The 24,562-nt window shown below is 35.4% G+C and overlaps 1 protein-coding gene across 1 annotated transcript; it reads left to right on the top strand.

Annotated features, from left to right (window-relative positions):
• The first annotated feature begins 1,468 nt into the window (after positions 1-1,468).
• Positions 1,469-24,377, top strand: LOC135610818 (multisubstrate pseudouridine synthase 7-like). The gene is made up of 21 exons (XM_065105781.1): positions 1,469-1,682; positions 1,760-1,838; positions 1,931-2,125; positions 2,204-2,421; positions 3,357-3,429; positions 3,536-3,592; positions 7,942-8,021; positions 8,102-8,164; positions 8,283-8,370; positions 8,477-8,579; positions 8,677-8,780; positions 10,789-10,862; positions 15,019-15,083; positions 18,749-18,918; positions 19,642-19,709; positions 19,788-19,848; positions 22,612-22,649; positions 22,758-22,826; positions 22,921-23,239; positions 23,612-23,728; positions 23,940-24,377. The coding sequence occupies exons 1-20, from the start codon at positions 1,483-1,485 to the stop codon at positions 23,639-23,641; spliced, it is 2,154 nt and encodes a 717-aa protein (XP_064961853.1). The 5' UTR covers positions 1,469-1,482; the 3' UTR covers positions 23,642-23,728; positions 23,940-24,377.
• The last annotated feature ends 185 nt before the right edge of the window (positions 24,378-24,562 follow it).

Raw genomic sequence — 24,562 nt, forward strand, 5'->3', positions numbered from 1 at the left:
AATATTTATCATTATGAAGTTTAAGATAGTTGATATCAGTACGATAGCTTATGTTATTGGCATTGAGATATTCACAACTAGATCTAAATGATTATTATGATTATCTTAGAAAAAGTATATTATCAAATTCCTGAAGAAATTTAATATACAACCTTATCTAGTAAATGACATATCATAGCAAAATTTATTTCTAATAATGGTAAATAGTTAGAGAAAATAGTAAAAAATAATTAATATTAATTAAGAACTTAAGTTGTACTATTTTTATTTGAAAGAATATATATTCTTATGATTAGATTTGTGAGCAATCCATAAAAGATATGTTGATATATGTTTGAGCGAACATGATAATTGACACTATTATTTACATAATTAAAGTTATTTTTTTAATTATTTTTTTAATATTTATGTATGTATACATTATGATTGAATGTGTATAATATGATTGTTTGGATAAAATAAATTATATGAGATATTTTATATTCTAATATGAAGAGCTAATTATGTTATGACACATAGAAAGAAGCATAACATTCATAGCATACCATTGCTATGACAAGTATTGATAGTCAAACTTAATATGATATTATTATGTTTATTATATTTATTGACTTGTTTTATAAGATTCATACACATGCATAATTTTTTAAAATATAATATAATTAAATAAAATTATTTTTTAATTTTTATTTATTTTAAATTCTTTTATATTTGATTATGTAGCTTATATAATTAGGTAATATATACTATAGATTTGATTGGATTATGATTTTAGTTATCGACTAATAAAAAAGAAGTTGAATTATATTAGAATTACTTAGAAGATGATTTAAATCTCATAATTGCTTATCTTGAACCCTGTGCTCTCATCTATAAATAAATAAGACATCACTTGAAATGGTGTTAAGTTATATATTTAGACATTATAGATTTTATCTCATCTCCATTTTAGTCTCTATTTCAATTTCATTATTTAAAAGTCTAGTTATCTTTACATATCAACAATAGTTGTTTTTTCTTCTGGATTTGATAACGATATTTTTTAAGGTCAAATAAAAGTTTTATGAATAACATTAAAATATACACAATCATTATCGTTGATATATTATTATTTGATTTTAATTTATAACATTACAAATTTGATATGATAATATAATTATAATTTTTATGCTTATAAGTAAATCACATCATATATATATTTTTTATATGAATCAAGTTTTTCTTCAATAGATATTCAAATAAATTTAAAATGGATTTGCTCGATTAAGACCAAAAGATTCACAATGGTCTAAATATAAATAAAATAAATAAAAATAATTACAATACAAAAATATTCTTTTAAACTCATAATATTCCATGGTCAGAATTTGAGTCATTATAGCGGATCGGACTTTTTTGATCCGTTTAGATTAGGATAAACGGGTTCGGGTACAGCTAACTAGCCGTTGTTATCGGATGCACTCAACGCTGCGAAACCCGTCCATGCGACTGAGAGCGCCGCCTTCCCTCTCCGCCCTTCTCTCGCCACCAAAACCCTACCTCTTCTCGAAGCCCTTCTCTCTTTCCTATCTCTCCCGTCCTCGAACCCTCGCGACCATGGCTAAAACCCTCGACGAATCCGACGTCGGCATCTCCTGCTACGTCTCTTCCCTTGCCGGCTTCCGCGGCATCTTGAAGCAGAGGTCTGTCTTTCGCCCTTCTTCCCAGCCCTAATTCTTTTGATCTTTCTCTTTTATCTGATCTTTCTTTATCCGATTAGGTACTCTGATTTCATAGTCAACGAAGTAGATTCCGATGGGAACATCGTCCGTCTCACCTCCTTTGATCTTCCCCCAGAGGTAGCTTTTGATGTTTGTGTGTTATTAAGGCTGTTTTGCTTTTGTTCGTACTTATGGGTTCTTTCTCCATTTATCTCTTGGTTTTGGGCCAGGAATTTGACGAGAAAGTTCGAGAGAATCCTTGTTCCGATGGTAAAGATTACACCTTGGAGATTGAATCGTTTCGGTCCCTTTGCGGCGAGGTTGATGCTGATGCATTGAAGGCTTTTCTTGGGAAGGTTTTGGCCTCAGAAAGCGATGCCTCTCCCATTGTGCTCTCTCCCGATCCTGACAAGTCTCATCGAGCGGTTGGTTTCGATAATTTCCATATTTTTCCATTTTTTTGACATTTTAAAATCTCTTTCATTCTTTCTGTTGCATTTTAGGAAGTTCACAATTTCTTCAAGAGGAATTTCAAGTTCTTGGTCACGGATACTGTTGAAGAATCAGAAGGGAGTTCAAAATGCATAAGGGTGAGGTTCTCTTCGGGCAAGGGAGGAGGTATGAGCAAGAGGGGAATGAAACGGAAGGATACCAAAGATGACAAACCATTTGACAGCAGAGGCTCTAAGAATTGGCCAGAGCATATTGGAAAGTTTTTGAGGTTAATTCACATCTTTTTCCCTCAGATTATGATATATTATCAGGCAGTGGGAAATTTTCTGCTATAAACATACTCATTTTAGGCTATACTATTATTCTTTATATTAGGCAGAGAGAATTTTTGTTGAAACCGTGGTCATTCAAAGCTTTGTTGTTCTTTTTTTTTTTTTTCGATAAATAATGCTGCAACCAGTTAAAAGCTTTTTAGCCATTTAAAGATAAGACTAAAACAGTAAACAATAACTTTTTATGGCCAAGTTGCAAATTGCAATGCATTAGCAATTTTTTTTTCCCACATAGTATCCATAGTCTATATGATTTATCATTAGGCGGAGAGAATTTTCTGCTAGAAACAGTCATTTTGAGCTTAATTGTTATACTAAATAAATGATTTATTGAGTAACAGAGAATTTCTTCTAAAGCTGTTGCCATTTAAGCTTTACTCTTCAAATTTTGGAAATATAATGACACAGCAGTCATAAAACTTTTTTGACTCTCTGAACATCAAAAATCTAAAACTGTATTTCCTTCCACTTAAGTTGCAAATTGCAACAGATGAGCCTTTTTTTACAAGACAGCTCTTGTTAATATTTTTCTTTGATATGGATTTGATCTAATATTGACAATTTATCATGGACCTAAGGCCTTGATTTGGAAAGTACAGATTTATATTCATCTGATGGCTTGTCTAGTAATATTACTCTGTATTCTGGTTTTTCTTAACCCATAGTTTCCTTACAAAAGGATGAAACCAGTGCACAAGGCTCTGGCCAATAGCCAATGTATGCAGTATTACCTCCATATATAGAGATTTTGTTTCCGATGGTCACAAGGGAGCAACCCATAGGATTCCTTATGATTGATAATTGTTGCAAGGGAGCAACCTGCATTTATGTATAGAAGTTTATCACTTTTACGGTTTTGTTGGATGTTCAGGTTTAATCTTTATAAAGAGAACAAGGACACCCAAGAGGCTTTAGGACTTATTGGAAAGATGCTAGGCGTTCATGTACGTCACCGATTTCATGCCATCTAATCGGTTTACCTCAGTGAATCTTATTGTGCTTTCTTATTGTTTTTTGAATTTACTAATAACTATCTATTGTTCTTGACAGCAACGATCATTCGGCTTTGCTGGTACAAAAGATAAACGTGCTGTAACTACTCAAAGGGTATCTTTTTTATTCTGTTCTAAAATATTTTGTGTTTTGCCCTCTTTTTCTAATTTACAATCTTGATCATTGCCCATATTTTTGCACTTAGTTCATGATTTTATCTATTGTAGAATTTGCAAGATATTCCCTAGTAATATTGTAAAGTGTGAATGTCTATGTAATTCTTTTTTATAGTTTTGATTTTATCAGATTCTTTTAGCTTTTCAACTCACTAAACATTGTAAAACGTTTTTTTTTTTTTGCAAGCTTTAGAAGGACACTTTGCTTTGTATCAAAATCTTGAACTGTATAACAGGACCAAGTACAACCAGTGGCTGCATGTGCATGGCCTATGCTGGCCTGTATCTGTTGGCATTAGAATCAAGCAAATAAATAATGGAAAAAAAAAACTAAATTGACGGAATGTTCGGTTCTCCCTAGTTATACGTTCAATTTTTGTTCTTGGATATTGAAAAATGAATCACTTTGTTCAGTTGGGGAAAACTATGGAAATCAAACTAGAATTTCTGTACTTCACAAAATTTGTCTGAATTTAATTGGAATCATCCACCTTTTGTATGGATAATGGAGGAGGCATTCCATTTTCATGACTATAAATTAAATGGTTCAGTTTTGATCTCATTTGGGAAAACTATGGAAATTAAACTAGAATTTCTATACTTCACAAGATTTGTCTGAAACTTTGAATTTAATTGGGATCGTCCACCTTGGATAATAGAGGAGGGATTCTATTTATATGGCTATAAATGAATCCCAGAATTTCGTGTTCCCATTGTTGATCCCAAGGACACAAGCATTGTCATATTCTCCATTATTGATGCATGTTTGTTCTCTCTGTCACCTATATTGCAAATAAGCCATCTTTGATGATCTCAAACTTGCGATATTTTGTTTCTTTCCCATTGACAACTTATCCTCATCAATTTTGCAACCTTAGCAAACCTGCTCAATGACCTACTATCCTTTGTTGTTGATCAATCAACTATATACACTTGTCTTTTCCTTTGCAACCTCTGTCTTTTATTTGCTTTGACATTGGCACCGCCACACCTCAAGGAGCTGATGGAACTGCACTGACATCTTTCTCCTTGGTTTCTGGCTTATGGTAATGGGGAGCAAGATCACCATTGGCATTGTGAAGGTATTCAATTCATTTATAAGCATCATGAACCAAGATGAACTGGAAAATTAGGTTCAGTTTCATTTTTCTACTTTAATTCTGCCCGTTCAGTAGTAATTGAAAACTAAAGGGTTCGTTTACAATTATGCGAAACAGAATACAGTCTATTGTAGTTGGGCAAAGCTTTTGCCAGCTTATCCCCATCGGCACATATTGTCTGTTAATTTTTTGGGCATGCTATTGAACATAAAACCTTGGATATTTTAGTGTAATTAGTGGCTCATTGTAGAATAATTACTGAATGAATGCTGTTTTCCTTTATTAGGTGTATAGTTTCATAGTTTTTCTAATGAAATACTTATTTTGGAAAAATGGCAAGGAAATTCAGAGAATGAAATGGAAGATCCAGATGAGTTGTTGATTATTGCAGTCTTGAGGATGAGTTCAACACAAACTACAAATTGATACTTTTAGTTCAGCTTAGAAGAGTTTGTTTTAGTTTAGTTTTTGGTTTTCTTTCTCATTTTCGTTGTAGTTTTCTGTTATGTAATGAACTCTAGATGATTTGTGACCTTGGACTTGTATTGGATAATGCTTAGGTTACCATTGTTTAGGATAAGTCTTATTGTTATTGTTTCAATTTCTATTATTTAGTTGAAAAGTGGAATATATTCCTAGGAAATTTCTAGTTAAGTTTATGTTAGGTAAATAGAGAAACAAGGCCTTATTTTGTCCACAATCTTTGTAGTAGTTGAGTGTATTAGCTTATCTCTAAATAAGCTAATATGGTTGAACTGTTGTATGGTTGAGCCACTTAAAAAATTCCTTAAGCTAACATATGTCTTGTTGACATCCCCTACTACTAAATTTTTTTAGTTTTAACTCATCAATATTTTGCTATCCATGTGCATAGAATTCTAAAAAATCTAGGTAATTTACCACATGTTGGATCCACTGCATGTACAATGTCAGATACAAGTTGTTTCTGCTGCAAATAGTCAAGAAGAAGCTTATCAATTATGTGATTTCATGCAGTGGTTTTAAAAGGCACTCGGGTGAGGCGAGGCTTGAGTGCCTCGTAGAACCCCCAGGCATAGCGCTTCAAAGAAACGCTACTCGGGCACTCGCTTGAGCCCAAGCACCAGGCACCTCGAGTGAGCGCTCGAGCCAAATTTGTTCGAGTTCAAACTTTGGTTCGATTATATTTATAAGTTGGTTCAATCAAACCAACTAACATAGTTACCCTAACATCATTCAACTCCCTCCTTTGCCTAACCCGGTAAAAGAAAACAAAGGTGAAATGAAATCCTACATCTGTCGCCTTTGTTTGCTCTGCTAGCCATCATCGGCAACCTCGTCCAATCTCGTTCGGTGCTGTAGCTCAGTTGCTGTCGCTGCAACTTGTTTGTCGTTGCAGCTCGTTCGCCATTGTGCAGCTTATCTAAATCCTAAACCTATTCCACCACCATAGCTCTATCTATTGTTGTAGTAGCTCTGTCCGCCACCAACGACAACCTCTTCGATTGCTTTCATTCGCCGCCTTCGCACGCGTTGTCTGACGTTGTTGATCCGTCTGCCGTCATCGATAACGTCATCTGCTGCCTTCATTCGCTGCTGCAACTTTGTCCAATCTCGTTCACAGTTGCAGTTTCATTCACGCCCTATGCTTCCCCCACCTTTCTATTAATTAAACTGCGAACGGACGAGCAACAACTCGTTTGGAGCAGTTTAAATATATTTGTTGTATCTACAATACCATGGGCAATATGCACTTTGATTTATACATGAAACTTCCTTAGCTTTTACTTGATAATGTCTTAGAGCAGCAAAACATTCGTAGTTAACAAGATGCTTTTGGAGCAGTTTAATTCTAACACAGGTCTTCATAAACATGTTTAGCATATTTCTATTTAGCTGTATATTATTTTAATTATAATATTCGGGAGCACCTCTCTTCGCTCGAGTGGTGCCTCGGGTGTTTTGGGACCTTGGTGCCTTTTGGCGCTTAGCGCTTTTAAAATCACTAATTTCATGTCATCATTCAAGTTGGTGATGCATTACATGTCAGAAGGAGTAGGTGCAAGTCCTCCAACATAGTTATTTTTACAAAACAATGATAACACATTTTAGAGGTTTGCATCTAATATAATGCAAAACTAGGAATCTAGTTCTTCTCTTGTCCAATGATAATGCATATAAAGATTTGGATGTAATATAATGTAAAACTAGGAAGTAAGTCCTTGTTTGTCGAATTATAGTTAGTAGTTGAACTTTTTGACACGTACATAAATAATGTCTCGTGGCTGAAATATTTGCATGTGTAGTGGATTTCTATTGAGGTTGAAATTCTGTATGTGTTATAGATTTCTATTGAAAACATTATATTAAACAAACATGCCTTGTTGTCCATCACGATTACTTCCTAATTTCTTTAAATTAAGTTGTTCCTCTACTGCTTGCCTGGTGCATATGATTCTTAAAACTTCAAAAATATAGTTCTTTTACTGCATGTTTGGACCCACTTCATGAGTTTGTATTGTATCTAACACAAAACTTTTCTGCTACAAATAGTAAATATGAATCTTATTTATTATGTGATTTTCATGTTATCATTCAATTTGGTGATGCATAACATTGTCACAGACTTAATTGGAATTACCTAAGTTGTGAGGCACCATTGCGTTATCTGTTTGCAAAGGGTCAACTTAGTTACAATCTCGCTCAGGTCTCGAAGTACCTGTAAAAGAATAAATTGATTAGTTCGAAAACGAGTGGCGGACAAGTCCCAATGTTTCGCAAAGGGGACTATTTTACAAGTAATTCAACAAACATTTGGTGTGCAAGTGAGAAAAGAGAGGAATGAGAAAACAAAGACTTTAGAAGGCAAATGAATAGTCGCAAGTCTGCAAACGACTACTCACCGAGTGTTGTTGTTGCATGACAATCGTCCGTGACAACATGTCAAAAAGGAGAAGGTGCATGTCCTCCAAGATAGTTATTTTGGAACAATGTTAATGCATAGTAGAGGTTTACATGTGTCAGAAATATTATGTTAAAATTGCAGCTTGAAGGAAGTGCTAATGCTTTCTGATTTAGGCTTATTTTGTTTAGTCACCTTTTTTCCTTTTTAATTAAATGTTTTAGAATACATGTTTCAAGAAATTTTTATGGTGATGCTTACAAAGATTGATGTTGAATGTTCTGGGAAAATATCTTGTTTGATTAGGTTACCATATTCAAGCAGCATGCGAAAAGGTTAGCTGAACTTAACAGCAGACTATTTGGTGTTAAAGTAGGAGATTTTTGGTAAGAGCAGTGAGTTTCTGTTTTCTCATGATTCTTGTAGCATTATGATGGTGATACAATATAGGTGATCATGGTAATAGTTATGTAAAGGAAGGGCTTGTTCTTGGCCAGCTTGCAGGAAATCGTTTCACAATTACTTTGAGGTACTTTGTGGTTTTTATAGCTTTATATGGTATTAGGATGTTGTGGTCCTTTTTACAGCTTCCTAGGTAAATTTTTGAATATATATACTAGAACTACTAACTGACATATAATTTCTAGAGTCGTTGCTGCAGATTGTAAGGACACCATAAAAGCAGCTGCAGATGGTTTACAGAGGAATGGGTTTATCAACTATTATGGTTTACAGGTAACTTCTCCAGTCTAACTATATTTTAAATTGATACATTGTGGCTTTCTTGAAATGCTTCCATGTGAGGCACAACTTCCATGTTGTAACTGTGGTATTATATCAGCGTTTTGGAAGTGGTTCTGTGCCAACCCATCTTGTTGGAGCAGCTTTACTTCGGGGGGAATGGAAAGGTGCTGCAGCTCTGATTCTTGATCCCAGGGAAGGAGATATCCTTAAACTAAAGTTACGCTGTACTCATTATACTTTACATTTCATAAGTGTTCTCTTAGTATCTTGTTTCTTTATCCTTGACACTGTTAAAACAACGCCCGATCACAAGAGAGGCACGGGAATATTATAAAGAACATGGTGATGTTGATTCAACACTGAAGAAACTACCTCGTTTTCTGGTTGCTGAGAGGGCTATTGTGAGTTTTCTGGAATTCTCTGTTGTATAAATGACCTCTTGCTTCCATACTCTTCACATTAGTTCTTGCAATTTGAGTTTTACCTAATCTTACTAATTTTATTACATTACTAGATCCACTGTCATTAAATAGCAATAAACACTGATTTTCATATGCCTCTTTATAACTCTTGAGGAATCTTTGTTGATTTCCTTAGAAAAGTTGTCTTTACAATCACTTTGAAGTTTTTGCAATTGATTGATAGTGTTGATATACCAGAATCATGATTTAATTACCAGACTTTGTATAACTCAAGCCTAGACCTAACTTTGCTCTGCACCTAACCCTATATCTGTCCTCTATTTTTGAGGAATGATGGCAAAAAAATTTCAGTTATATGTGCTTTCTTTCGTCTGATACAATAGTCTATCAAACTTTTATTGAATGGGTATGAAGAGAATATTTTAGTTGTATGATTTTATTTTGGACCTTCATAGTTTCATTTCTTGCGATTTTAATGGTTTTTTTTGCTTATAATAGGAGTTCCTATGGCATTTCAATTTTACAATAATTGAATTTACGATTTTGGCATTTGAAACACTTTGATTAGAACTCTTGATTGCTGACAGCCTGATCTTGTTTTGTTTTTTTTAAAATGATTTAGGAGAAGTACTATCCTCATAACTTTCTTTTATTTCTTTATAGTTATTTGTTTTTAATTTTGCCAAATGGAATTTTTCATATTCTTGATAAGGACTTATTAGTAGTTTCTTGCATGGAATTTTTGTAAAAGATTTATTATTAATTTCTTACATTGTAGATGTTAACATATTCGTAGCTACTTTTGAGATGAATGATTGACATTGTGAAGCACTGAATATTCTAAGGTTGTATTTGGGAACACATTTGTATTTCAAACGTGCATTTAGAGGAAGGGATTTGGGTGGATGTGCAGTTGGAGAATGCTTCAGCCTTAAAAGTGTTTGGTAAACAATAACATTTTAAATGTGCATTAACGTAAACGTTAAGTGTTGTTTGGTAAAACTATATTTCAAAAGTTTATTGAATATTATGTGACAAATTTACTCCTCTTAACATATTTAATATTTATTCAAAAGTAGATACATATTTTTATTTAAATTAATAATTAACTAAATAAAAATAAATAAATGTTTATATATAATCTTATAAAAAATTTATATGGTCCAGATATCTAATAAATAAATAATATAATCATACAAATGAATATAAAACAATTTTTAAAAATAAATAAATAAATATTTTATATAAGACATAAATCATATTGATTTCTCACTATAGTGACAATGTTGTGATTTTAGATAGAATCATATGGTACTTTGGCATTTAAAAAGTTACATTAACATCCTGAAAACCCTAAAGTAGCATCAACATTTGAGCATTTTGGATGCAGCATCTAGGCCAAATGAAATTTGAAAAAAGTTTACCAAACACCGCCTCACTTTTGAAATGTGCATTGGATCCTCAATGCACATTTCAAATGTGTTCCCAACCCTTAACAGTGAGATCTTTACTCTGTTGACTCAGGCCCTTTTCCCACTCCCTTTTTGGAGTATGAGCAGGTGGCCCTCGGATGGGAGAAGATCTTGAGACCACTAACTCATAAAAACATCTTGGATAAGAGCTGCTTTTCTTCAAACAACCAAACATATAATTTTGTTCATATTTTTTTAAATAGGTTGCATATTGTTTTCTTATGTGTAATTCTTATTAGAAGTTTGTTAAAAGAAATTCTTATTAAAAAGCTTGCTACGAGTTCCTTAAATGTAAATGTTAACATATTCCTTGGTACTTCTAAGACAAATTTGACATAGTGGAGAATTGTCAGTGGTCATGCCTCTGTTGGTAATACAAAGATAATAATGTTGCCTCTGGCTTGTGGCTTACTATTTACGGTAGAGGTAAACCATTTGCTGAACTTTATTTGTGCTTTTTCATGTGTAATTTGACCTTTTTTTTTTTTTTTTTTTTTCCGTTTTTGATCTACCAGCTTCAATGTTTGAAGAAGTCCCCTGGCAACTACCTGCAAGCACTAAAGGCTATTCCTAGAACATTGAGAATGATGTAGGTGTTTGATTCTAAATTGTTGCAAAAGTTTAATTTTCTTTTCCTGAGAGGTTTCTTGGAGCCTATGACCAAAAAATGTGCTATAAATGATTTATAAATAACAATTTTGCTCAGAATGAATACTAGCAACTTATTAAGGTGCTCAATACCAGTCCGTTACTGGTATAGTCTTGGTTCAGGTTGGTAGTGTACTGGTACCGACCACTTTTACAACCATAGGATCATTGACACTGTTGCAATCACACCTAGATGGTCAACTGGGTCCATGGAGTGGCTTTTGGTCCTTCCAATCCCATGACTTTTAACCCTGGTGGATATCTTCTCTCGTATGTGATAAAATATGACAAATATTTACACAGAACTTATGGTCCAAATGGGCACCACATCACCATGCGGCGTTCCTAATTTTCTTTTGCCACCCACCTCGACCAATCATATTGTGTTGTTTTTTCGTTGGACCAATGAAGATTTGTTGCTAACCCTCCTTAAAAGGCAAACAATAGGTCATGCTTTAAATAAAAACAATACCCTCCTTAAGGGTAATTTCATCATCTAATATTCATCAGTCTGAGTTATTAATGCTTTCTACAGTTTTAGTGGATACACCCTACCATATTTTTTTACTAAGTTTGACAGTCTATGTTAAATGAACTTGATGGATCTCTAGCTTTATTGAGCAACAATTCTTCTGATTATTAGTGCTCATAACTACATTATTGTTGAATTTGTCTTATCTTGTATATCGTAAACTGGTTTTGACTTGTTCTCCTTACTCTTTATCTCTCTTTGGTAATGCATTGCAGATATAAATATATATATTGTAGTAAACATATATTAGCTTCTCCAAGTGTCCATATGCAAACCATCAATTTTTTGACTCAAAGGATAAGGTGGGCCTAGCACACCTGCATGACATTTCTTTAAATGAGGCATGCATCATTCAAAATGTTCCTATAATGCAAACAGGGAAACCCTTGCGCTGGACAAGTCTTGAGGTATATCAAGATCTTATGCATGATGTCAAGATGAGAGGCCAAAACATTTTTGCTTTATGCAAATATAACAATTTGGGTTCGATATGATTTTCTTCATTCTAGTGAAATGCAGTGATTTAAAAAGCGCTAGGCGCCAAAAGGCGCCAAGGTCCAAAAACGCCCGAGGCGCTAGGCGCTCGCCCAGGCGCTCGCCCGAGCGAAGCGAGGCGCTAAAATATAAAAATATAAAATATAATTAATAATATAATTATTTAAAATTTTAAATAAAAATATAAAAATATATAATATAATTAATAAATATAATCACATTAACAGTATAAACCTGCTGATGGAGAAACGAGGAAGCAGCGGCGAGCGGCGGCAGCGGCAGCGGGAAAGGGAAAGGGAGCGGAAGGCGCGAGCAGCGGGAGGCCTCGAGGGAGGCGCGAGCAGCGGGAAGGCTCGCGGGAGGGCTCGCAGGAGGCGAGAGGGCTCGCGGGAGGCGCGAGCAGCGGGAGGGCTCGAGGGAGGCGCGAGCAGCGGGAAGGCTCGCGGGAGGGCTCGCAGGAGACGCGAGCAGCGAGAGGGCTCGCGGGAGGCGCGAGCAGCAGGAGGGCTCGCAGGAGGCGCGAGCAGCGAGAGGGCTCGCGGGAGGCGCGAGCAGCGGGAAGGCTCGCGGGAGGCGCGAGCAGCGACAGCGGGAGCAGCGGCAGCGAGCGACGAGATCGCGATCGGGATCGGCAGCGGCAGCAGGTTAGGGTTGGGGTTATATCGGTTTAGTTGGTTCGATTGAACCAACTAACAACCGAACCAGGACCGAACCAGACCTAAAATTCTGGTTCGGTTTACCCAGGCGCTCGCCCGAAGCGCCCAGCGCCTGGGCTCGGGCGAGCGCCCAGGCGGCGCCTGATTGAAGCGCGCCGCCTGGGACATTAGCGAGGCGCTCGGGCCTCGCCTCGCCTCGCCCGAGCGCCTAGGCGAGCGCCCGAGCGCCTTTTGCAATCACTACTGAAATGTATGTAGTATTATTCAACATTTATGTATTATCAGGATTCATGTTATTCCCCTCCCTAAATGTAATGTTGGCAGTTAGCATTAAGGTTCCATAAACCTTTTTAACACAGACATTTCTTAGATTAAGATGGTTCAATTATTACCTTGCATTTATCAGATAACTTGTACTTAATTAAAATTTTAACTCTACCTTTTAGTAACAATGGAGTCATTTTCAATATCTGACTCTAATTTGTTTATGGCATTGCAAATGATAAGTAACACACCTTAAACTTTGGTCTGGTAGTGATGTACCAGACCCACTTATCAAAGGTTGAGAGATCGAAACCTCACATGATATATTTTTGCACCTTAAATATTGGTCTAGTGGTGGTGTGCCAAATTCACTTACTAAAGGTTAAGGGTTCAAAACCTCATCTGACATATTTTTACATATAACATATTGGTTGTGTACCAGACCCATTTACCCAAAGGTTGAGGGTTCGAAACCTCATCCAACATATTTTTACATCTAAAATATTTGTTTGATGGTGGTGTACCAAGCCCACTTACCAAAGGTTGCGGGTTTGGAACCTCAACTGATATATTTTGTGCTCGAAACATTGGTCCAGTGGTGGTGTATGAGACCCACTTACCAAAGGGTGAGGGTCCAAAACCTTATCTGATATATTTTATTACTTTAAAGTTTAAACATTAGTCTGGTGGTGATGGATCAAACTCACCAAAGATTGAGACCTCAAAACCTCATCCGACTAATTTGAAAATGCCAACTAGCTTAGCTAGTGAAAACATTGATAGTTTATTTCAAGATGCCAAGATCCTAAGCTTGAATCTTGCCATCACCATTTATCATTTGCGTAAAAAGAAAAAGGTAACAAGTCTTTTTCAGTGGTGAAACTTATGATAATAAAATGTTGGACTAAGTTGATAGCCTATAACATTTTATGTTCATTTAATTTTATCATTTTATCCAATATGAAGTTGTATCACAATAATTTCTTTACTGGTCATATGGAGATCCCTAGACATATGTTTGTTGCATCATTAATCAATGATGGATGAAGGGCTCATGATGCCCAGGATGTGCCTTGATGATCTAGTCTCTTGCAGTTTATATCATCTGATACAGCAATAACCCATTTGCAGCCTCTCATCAGAAAACATATATAGGCTCCATGGAAACACTAGTCTTCACTCTATAATTCCATAATTTGGGAGCCAAAATCTTTTTCACCACCTTTCACTTGGCTGTGATCTTATATCAGTATGCTTCTAAACTCATCTACGTTGATAATATTAGTTAATATATTAACTTTTGCATCTTAAAGTCATCTACGATGTATGCAACAGGGTATTGGCCAATAACCTGTGCAAGATGAGCCTTGAATGAGGCTCAGGCTACAAAAATATCTTTGATATTTTCTTTGACTTGACATTTGAACTTTTCTATTCCACTAAATCTAGATGTGAAGGTAACTGTTAGATATGGGAGGATAATTATGTTGCATAGAACTTACATATCACCCTTCTTTCTTCCTCTATTATTCCCCCTCTTTTTCTTTTACCTCCATATTACTCAATTAATGCTAGATCACTATTCTTGTTACTGAGCTGATAGGCTTGGAACAATCTTTTTCTCCTATATCTAACTCATCTTCCTCCAATTTGTTTCACAAGAATATTACATTGCTGTCCATTCCTCGTTCCCTGTTAATTTTCCCTATAGCTTCGCATTTTTGTCATTCATCTTTTTCTTCATATACCTTTGTTCTGCATCCGTTCCACAAAAAAATAATTTTAAATGTAGTTATTTGTTATATTTAAATTATTGTTTATTTTGTTCTTTTAGTATGCTAATAAATATTATTAATGCGTGTTGATTAAAAAGCTTTTATGTGTTGATCAGGATTTAAAAAGGTCCTGATAGCAGAGAATAACTAGCATTTTGTGGTGTCATAAGAAGTTTATATGGCCACAGTATAGGAACAATATGTGCGTGGTGAACCAGAATATTGTTATTACACTAGACTATTAAGTTATTATGATAAGTTGTTTTCTAGAATCTTGTACAATATTGTTTATCTTTGTCGTTTTTTATTCTTGTACTTCTATATTTTAATTTATTATCATTGTTTTAATAGTTTTTAGGACACTTATTCGTACAGGTATGTGCATAGCTACCAAAGTTTTCTATGGAACCATGCAGCTAGCATGAGGGTGCAGAAATATGGTATGTTGCCTCTTTTTCAAGGCTTTGATTGCCACTGAAAGGTTGTCACAGCGTAAAAGATTTTTTAATGTTTAGAGTCGTAAAGAAACTTGAAATCAATTGAAAGATATGAAGATATTAGGGGTAAAATCAAATAGTTGGAGCCTGTTATTTCTACACCAATCAGTCATAGTCTTAATGGGACAAAAAGGTTTCACTTTTGTCATAAAATCAGGTCAATGCTCGGGTTAGTTCATGCTAGCATTTGGGGTATCACCCAAAACATCTCATGCCAGTTGGTTTCCTAACTTGAAAAGGGAGATCAGCTGAGACAAGTCATGTTGTAAGTATAGAGCTTTGCTTGTACTAAATGCTTGGGGGATCTAATCGGCCCAGATGTTATTTAAAATTTTAAAACTTGTTGGTATTGAGTTAGTGTGTAGCTCTTTTATTTGCTAATTGTTGAATATCTACCCATCTCATTGAGGCCTTCATCATCTTGATGCCATCTCTCATCCAAGGACAGGTCGAAAGACAAGGATGTGGATGTAAAAGACGATTATAGGCTATATGTATTAGTTTTATATTTAATCATCATTTTTGTGTTTTGGCTTTTGGCATTGCCGATTTACAATTCTGCACTACCAACATGATTGTGTGTGCTTGTTTATGCTGGTATCACCTAAATTTTTTGGGCTCATCCAACATTATTTTGTTATGGTTGTCATATTTATTGTCCGTTGACTTTTTTTTGCTCCTATTTCCTATTTCTTCTCGCTTTTTTTGTTTCAATGGTCTCTGCCTTAGTCTCTAATCTGCTATCATTTTTCTTATATGCTCTTAATATTATTTCTTATCTTCAACTATTTATTTTATATTTTTCAGTTCACCTAATATAAACAATGGAGATTATATTCACTTTGTATATGGCCTTTGGAATCAAACCAGGGTTATATCCTTCGTTATGAGAATCTTTAATGAACAAGAAAGAATGGCATAACACTTTTTTGTTGTGAACAAAATTTGGGAAAGCTTGAGATATTATTGGTGCAGATCGTATTGGGATGGCATGATGAATATGGATTGTGGTTATTCAAACGCAAAATCCTTTTTGCTTACCTTATTGAACTTTGTTTATGCAACTAAATAAATAAAAAATCTTTGTCTAGCTACCTAGTCTCTTGGAATTCTTGGATTAGATGCATTCAATTCATGAACTGTGTAGAACAACATGTTGATTTCTACTTGTGATTTATTTAACACAGGAATGTCAAACAGTTGTTACTCAAATCTCGTGGGGGATACATTAATCGTCTTTTGAGTGGCGAGATAAACGAAAACACTTTATTTAAGTAAAAAATTAAAGAAAAGTTGTGTGTACCAACAGGACATCTGATGCAACTCGGTCTGATTCAAGTTAATAATTATTAAATCTATTTGATTGTTAATGAAGACTAAATTTGAGTCAATTTATGTTCAGGTTGAGATTTTGTTTCTAGTCAATTTGTTATATATGTTACTATGTTCTGGGATCAGAATGCGTTAGATTTGGGCCCTGCTTGTAGTAGGCTTATGCAGGATAGGTAGGGGCAGACAATTTATTGTTAAAAGAGGTAAAATGCAATTGTTTGTGATTTTAATTCTAGCCAATTTGTTATATATGTTATTATGTTCTGTGTTCAGAATGGGTTAGATTTGGATCCTGCTTGTAGTAGGCTTATGCAGGATAGGAAGAGGCAGCCAATTTATTTTAAAATAGGTAAAATGACAGGGCTTCACCATTGCTCCAGCTGGTTACTGCTTCCTGAAGTTGATTTATCCGGGTGGAAACTATAGCATGTGGATAGATCTAGTTAAAAGATTGTCTTAGAAAAATAGCCATAGAACTGGTGCTGCCATGAATATATGTAGGCATTTTTATTTTATTTCCTTTCTGAGAGTTACTGAGTTAAATACAACCTTTTATTATCTTTAGAAAAAAATAGTTGCTGTATGATTAGTTTATGAATACAAACAAAAATGTTCAGTCCCCTGTGGATTGGTTCTTCCTTTTCTGACTTCCCTCTTTTTCTCTATCTTACCATCCCTTTACACACCATTACTTTTAGAATATCTTTATGCAGCCCTACGGAGGACTGCAGACAATATCTTTATGTATTGTAGTGTCGCAAAAGGTCATCACCATGAGCAACAAAAGATTCATAAACTTAAGAGAGATGGGTTCTTTTTTGATATCATAGCAAAGCTGATCTCCCATGATGAGTATTAAGATTGGAAACGTTACAATGGTGAGTTAAGGCAGATGAGTTGAAGTACTATTATGACAATTATTAACTTAAAGTTGGTTGTGAAGTTCTTTGATATGGATGATAGTGGAAGCAAGGGGTTCAAGTACCTAGGCATAGGACAAGTAGACTAGGATTACTGAGTAGTGATCTGGTAGTCTGAGCTTGGTTAGTAAACAATGTCCAATGTGATTAAATACATCCTCTATATCAGGTGATTAAGTGTACTCATGGTGTTTGGTCTGACCAAAATTTTGGGTTCATTATCCAATCAGTATTCTGATGTAGGGTGACCAATATGGTAATTGGCTGTATGAGCTTACCGGTTGGTAAAGTGTATGATTAAATATTTTGCCTGTATGGTTTAGTGTATGTGTGGTGTTGTACTACTCCCATCTCATTGTTGAGTCCTTGATGTCCATTTTATTTCACCCATTAGCTGGACCAGGAGAGGAGAGACAAAGCAGAGGACAAGGTTGAGAAAGCATATAGAGTGATCGAGGAAGATTGATGGTCAGTAGTGGGCCTGAAAAGACTAATTGAGCAATGAGGGAAGGCTCAATGGCTGACTGTGTGGCTGAGAGGGGAGACTGAGCTCAAATGATTGGAAGAGTGGCGAGGGAGAGTTCTATCATCGGCTATAGTGCAAAAGATGAGAGATTGATCCAAAAAGGACCAAGACAATAGTTGAGAGATCACAAACAGGTGGAGCTGACAATACATGGAGAGCCACTAAGGTAGGTCTGATGCCTAATGGTGGGTTTGATAGGGAGTGGGGCAATGGGGGAGAGTTTGAGGGCTGGCTAAGTGATGAAACCACAGTGAAAGCAGCAAAGGAGAGACAGACCAACTGCCACTGGGGAGAATAGTAGAGAAGTTAGATGATAATAACTTTTCGCCCACTTGATGCATGTGGGATGAAACATGTGACTAACAAACAAAGAAGAAATTACAATCTAATTAAAGCTTGCTTTCAATTTCTATAAAGCATGTACACAATTACTAAACAAACAAAAAATGAAAAATGTAATAGTATCTCTGTCCAAGTTATGGGCCAGTAAGCTAACAAGTTTTACAGTTGAGGGGCTGTTTTATCCACTGAAGCAAAGTTGATAGTCCAATTATGTAATGATAACTATCCTTAAGAACTTAAGAAGTCAATTGAATCTCCTAGCCTATTGCTACAGGTCTAAGCCATGAACAAGTTTACATAGCTTATGAAAAAGTATAATGCATATATATAGTCTTTGTACTTTCTTTCTTCTTTTACTACTATGTATGTAGCATAGCCTACTCAAGACCTCTACTGTAATAAATACTGTGATGCAAACTATTGGTACTGTGAAAACAGTGTTCCATTTCTGTTCATCTAGTCTCGTTGGTAATTATTATATATGACAGGGATTTCACAGGTGGTACTAGGAGATTTGGTACTATGTAAAGAAATCTCTCCTGCAGAAATGGCTTCCTCTGACAATCCTGACCTCGAAGATGATTGTAATGATGGAGATAATTGTTTATTGGATTTGTCTGATGGAGTACATTCTGAAGAAAAGGTTCAATTTGTAAAAGTGAGTTGTTTTTTATTATGACTAATCTTTGCTCCAACATTTAATTTTACAGGTATACTATCTTAAGTTCTAATTCAAGACTTGCATGTACACAGATCGAGAGAGAGGATATCTTGTAGAACACATTCAAGAACTATACTGTAGATTCAAAGTCTAGGAAGAAGATTCTGACTTGAAGATTTGCTCCTTTTGGCCATCTATTATAATGTTTAGAATTTACATATAAACTGAGATATCTATGTTTCTGAGTTCTGCATCAACTGTGCAGAAAATAAATGGCTTAAGATGATACCTTTTAAATATCTGAGTACATTTGTGCTCATGATTGGTGAGGTGAACTGACTGCACCTTGTATGAATTTTTGATATTTAGATATGAGCAAGTTGGTTTGAGCCCTCAACCCTGCTAGGTCAAAATCTGTGGTATGGTTCAAATTAGAATATACGTCAGCTTGTATTTGCCTGCAAATTTTATAAACTTGGGGAAAAAGAACTATGTTTGGACTTTGGAATTACTTTTGTCAGTTCATCAGGAAGTGTGTCGTAAACAATTATAGAAACAGTTGAATGCTTAAATTCGATGTCTAACTTTCTCAAGTTAATCCATATACTGCTAGTGTGATTTTACATTTTTTGTTAAATGAAAACATTAGTGAAGACACTACTGATTGAACAGTATCATTCTCTTTAATTATGACATCGATTAATGCTTTGTCTGTTACAGGTTGTTGATTCTGAAGATCTTCTTAAAGGACTCTATACATTCGAGGATGTTGTACTTCCTTTGCCTGGGTATGGAGCATCTCAATACCTTGTGAAGGTTCACGTAGAAACTGATCTTGATAGTTAATTCTTTTCTTCTATTTGCAGTTCAAAAATTTTGTATCCAGCAAATGATATTGCTGGTGTGTATCATGATTTGGCAAAGAAGGTGGGTGTTTTTTCTCTTAAAATGGTGTAGAATAATGTATTTGTTCCACCAACCAGTTTTTTCTCTGGTCGTTCTTGATTGTTAACTTGTTTAATGACCAAATTTTTTAGTTGTTTAATGTCAAGCTATCATCTAGATCATGTATGGTCATAATTATCATGACTGTGTCTGCCTTATATCTCTGCTGGGTTTTTGTTTTAGATAAGCATGTTGCAGGGAACATCATATATCAGTTGCTATTTAGATATGAGCTCATTTTGCAAATGGTTAAAGCTTGCTGATTGTTATCTTTACAAGAAATTATATTGTGCTTCAAAATAATGCCCAGTCCTCTGCATGGATCATATTTAGCCTTTCTCCAGTCCATTATGACATAATCATAGTATTTAAGACACCCAAGTATACATGAATTTTAACAATGACGTAAACAGATGTTTTGATGATCTTTTGAGATTTATGAGAGTTATAAGTGGTCAGCAAAGATTTGGAATGACATAGGTGGTTGTTGGTATTGTTTCAAGAACCACTGAGTGAATAGAATAGGTTTAGCAGATGAATAAAGCAAAGAAAGGTTTTATTTTTCAAAGTTCTTATGACTTATGGAAGAGAGAGAGGAGACATGGTTCCTAGGAATCTCACCTGATGCATGGATGATGGTGTCATGCTCTTGAAGGAAAAAGAAGTGTATTGCTAATCTTGTCAGGGAGGGAGTGTACGTGGAGACAGTTCCTAGGAATCTCACCTGAAGCATGGATGATGGTGTCATACTACTGAAGGAAAAAAGATGTGTCTTGTTAGTTTTGTCATATACTTCATTGTGATCACTAATTATAAGGGAGTTAACTTTTAGTATAAAGACTTTCCAAAGATAATAAATCTTGTAACTCTTTAAAATCCTATGTAAAGAAATGAAAATATTTCAAAGCATGATTTCTAGTGGCTTAAAGGTTTCTCTCTATTCATGGTTCAGAAACAATGATACAGATGTTATGTACTTGTTCGAGCATAGACCAGGTTACTGACCAATTGATTACGGTTGTGTATATTGGCCAAATTTTAATTTAGTATACTTTTATTGGTTTAAGTTAGTATTGGTTCCTTTTATCCAACTGGTTGAAATTTTATTAACTTCAATCTGTTTGATTGAAGATTTTAATTTGCCCCACTTCAAGCAATTGCGAGTGGTGACCCCCAATTTGTGATTAACTTTTCATTGCAAAAACCTTGTTGACGTGTCCACAAAAATAGAAAAGAGAAGTGGGGACAGTGGCAGTAAGAATGACAACAGGTAGGTTACCCATGAATATTCACCATATCGATTCCTGAGCCCAACTGACTACACATGTATCTGATCTTATTCTATACCCAACTCTAATACTATTTTTTTGCCGATATCTGTTCCAAATCTGACTAATTGATACCCTAATCTGGCTTAATCTGATTAAGTGCTAGTCTCTGGAAAAAACTCAACCCACTACCATGTAGCAATGTCTACATGTCAAGAACAAGGAAATTCAACCGTGCTCATTCTTGGACAGACTTAACCACTGCATTCCCAACCTGTTTTGGGTACCCTATTTTCACACCTGGATTGATGGACACCCCAATTTGGCTTAAGCGGATCGGGGATCGGTAGGTGTGAGGACCCCCAAAAATTCTACTTCCCTACCCAAACTCATCCAAAGTCCGATTTAAGGGTATTCAAATTCGGTTTAAGTGGGTTAGGTAGATCCAGCACCTGAAGAAACCCTGACCTGTTCTCATGCATATGGTCAGTGGCCAATTTAACAAGAAAAGATGCCATATATGTATGACCTGGACAGCTTATGTTCAGGTTTGACTAGTCAACTGGAGTTTTTCTTTAAAAAATGGGCTCCCTGTCTGATCTTGCATACAATTTTAATACCTTTCCAACTTTGATTGAAGCCTAGTTCAGCTTTGGGTTTTATCAATTTCAGTAGTACAAATTCACTCGAAGCTTGATGCTGAAATTCAGATCCATGGGAAAGTTGTAAATTAAAGCCTCATAAAATGAATCTCAAAGGACCTATTAAGTAAGGTAGCTGCTGTCTATCCTCTATTTGACTGGAAATGGTTGCAGACAGCCCCCTTAAGTGACATGCCGAGTGAGTCGGCACTTGAGGTGTGGAACACCTATATGGGTTCAGACAATTAAGGAGGTGGGGTGGGGCAGCAGGGTTCTTAGGAAAGTTATATAGGTTCAAAGGCATGATACTTACAGAATCCATGCTGTGTAAGCTAGAGCATGCTTCTGAGACTTAAAACTTTATTTATGGCTTCATAAAAGTTAAATATCTTTCCTTCGGTTGTGACCCTGAAAGAGCAGTAGTTAAATATCAAAAGTATTCGTGCAGTTTTTTTTCCTGCATTAGTGTTCTATGGATCTACATTTCCTAATTGAAGCTCCTATAAGTTTTGTAACTTTGTTGTTATTGGTTTCCTAATTTTTTACTAAAAATCTCTTGATCTGCTAGTTGTTTTCTTGCATATTAAGTTACATAATCATAATTTGTTTAATCTTCATTTTTCCTCTTAGCTACAAAGTTAGGAAAACAGAGTTCCAGGTCAATATGACATTAATTCTATCAAAAGATGACTCCATTGATCTATATGATCAATCTTGCTTGATAATGAAACATGACTGACATGGAAAAAGTGTTTGTATAGCACGCCAAAAAAAACAAAGCAAGTATATCTTTCTATGCAATGATGCAGTACTCATTTTAGTGTTTTAATGGTCAGGATGGAATTAGCTTGACAGAAAGTGTTCATGGTGCCAAGTAAGTTGTGCTTAAATCCTCTCTGCGGATATTATCTATTTTCCTTGCATTATCATTGGCTTCTGGTTCATGCTTGCTCTAACAATTTATGTTATCATTTGTGTTTAGGGAATTTTCAATTTCTAATTTGAAGGGTGCTTATAGACGGGTATTTCAGCGTCCTATTGATTTTGTGTGGTATGTCAGTTTATTTGAACCTTTTTTCTCTTGTAGTCATAATATTGTTTATTACATGGAGAAATACTGAAAGCTATATTTTCTGTGGAGCCAGGGAATTACTGGATTATACAGATGACAATATACCTTTGGTTGAGACCGATCTTGATATCATGCAAAAAGATTCTGGCCTCTCTAACAAAGAAGTGTTTGTAGATGGAATCTCTGTCAGCCAGACTAAAAACTTAGATTCAGAGGTTTCAATTGGTAAACATATGGTTGAGGATGGAAACGCGGATCCATCACCAACGATCGAGCTTGTTCACAACTCCGACATTCAGTCACCCAAGCTTGCTCTGAAATTAGCATTTACTCTTCCGACGTCATGCTATGCCACGATGGCCGTAAGGGAGTTACTAAAATCTTCAACCTCAGTATGTGCTAAACCACTGATGATTCTGTTTAAATATTATAAATGTAACTTCTGATGCATATATGCCTAAAGTTTTGGTTGGAATGATTGGTTTGCCTACTTTCAACATTTTTTTTGGTCTCAAGCATTCGCTCTAGTAAATAATCTCATAATAATTTGGTTTAATGGGTTAGTTTTGAATTTTGTTGGGAGGACGGCAAGACATTTGAACTTAAACCAATCCAGAGAATGAAACGCACAGCTTTTTCCCAATATTAGAACACTTGCACTCTGAAATCTGAGAATTTATGCCTGAAGTTGTTTGCTGAGTTGACATGCACCAGATTCTGATGAAATATTCATTTCATGATAATGTCTCATTACCTCATTGCAGGTTTCTTATCATAAATCACTGAACCATTGACTCTATTGGGTGTTAAAAGTTGTTTCTCTGGAAGAGTCACAATGTTTGAAACGGACAGGGCAAGTTGCTGTGGAGGATGAAGCCACCGTAAGTCTTTCTTGTTCGCTCACTCTCATTCTTTGTATGTGCCCTTGCAAGTGTCTGTGATGTGTTGGTTCTATAACAAGCTGGTTATTTATGAAAGCCAGTGGTACTGACTTTTCATGTTACATGTACTTCTTCCCACTAATAATCATACTCCAGCAGCAACTTCTTTTTTAGAATATGCTTGTCTGACATACTCAACTTTATTTGGCAGTGAACCATTTCAAATTCATTAGACACAGTTGTCATTGGCCGACTGTTTTTACCTGCTGTGTTCTTCTTGACTGACTACTGCTAGATTATCATCAGTGGCAACTTGATTCAATTTGTGGGCTGCAATTATGCACAAGGCTTCAACAATGTGGCAGAGATTTGGTGGAATTCTCTTTCATGGTTGTTATGGAAGATAGTTTTGGTTCACTGGGTTAAAATGATTTCCTGCAATATATTCCATTTTTATCTTATCTAGCGAAACCGATTTGGTTAAGGTGCAAAAAATGTCAGGTTATGAAGTAGTAGTCTTTTGATGTAGCAGACTGTCTATGGCCTGCCTTTATAAAATATGTATACTGTTGCCTGTTCTTGTGGTCGTGTGTTTTGATGCAGCAGACGATGGCCTGTCTCTATAAAATATGTGTAACTGTTGCCGTCTCGTGTTTCTTTGAATGGCCTTGAGTATGAAAAAAGAATGCATTTGTGGAAGGAACTTGATGGCTTTCTTTGTTAGTAAAAAGAAAAAAATATATATTAGATTTATGGTAAAAATTTGGTTTTTCATTTTGCTTGTTTAAACTTAGAAACAACTAACAACTTGTGTAACCAATCTATATATATTTG

The sequence above is a fragment of the Musa acuminata genome, chromosome BXJ2-4 (assembly GCF_036884655.1).
Source record: "Musa acuminata AAA Group cultivar baxijiao chromosome BXJ2-4, Cavendish_Baxijiao_AAA, whole genome shotgun sequence".
NCBI classification, from domain to species: domain Eukaryota; kingdom Viridiplantae; phylum Streptophyta; class Magnoliopsida; order Zingiberales; family Musaceae; genus Musa; species Musa acuminata.

What these genes read in the sequence shown, in the direction of transcription:
- LOC135610818 (XM_065105781.1), top strand. Translation starts at nt 1,483, where the DNA reads ATGCGACTGAGAGCGCCGCCTTCCCTCTCCGCCCTTCTCTCGCCACCA. An exon ending in GAAAGATGCTAGGCGTTCAT is followed by an intron (nt 3,430 to 3,535) that starts GTACGTCACCGA and finishes TGTTCTTGACAG; the next exon opens with CAACGATCATTCGGCTTTGC. An exon ending in CCTAGAACATTGAGAATGAT is followed by an intron (nt 10,863 to 15,018) that starts GTAGGTGTTTGA and finishes TTATTCGTACAG; the next exon opens with GTATGTGCATAGCTACCAAA.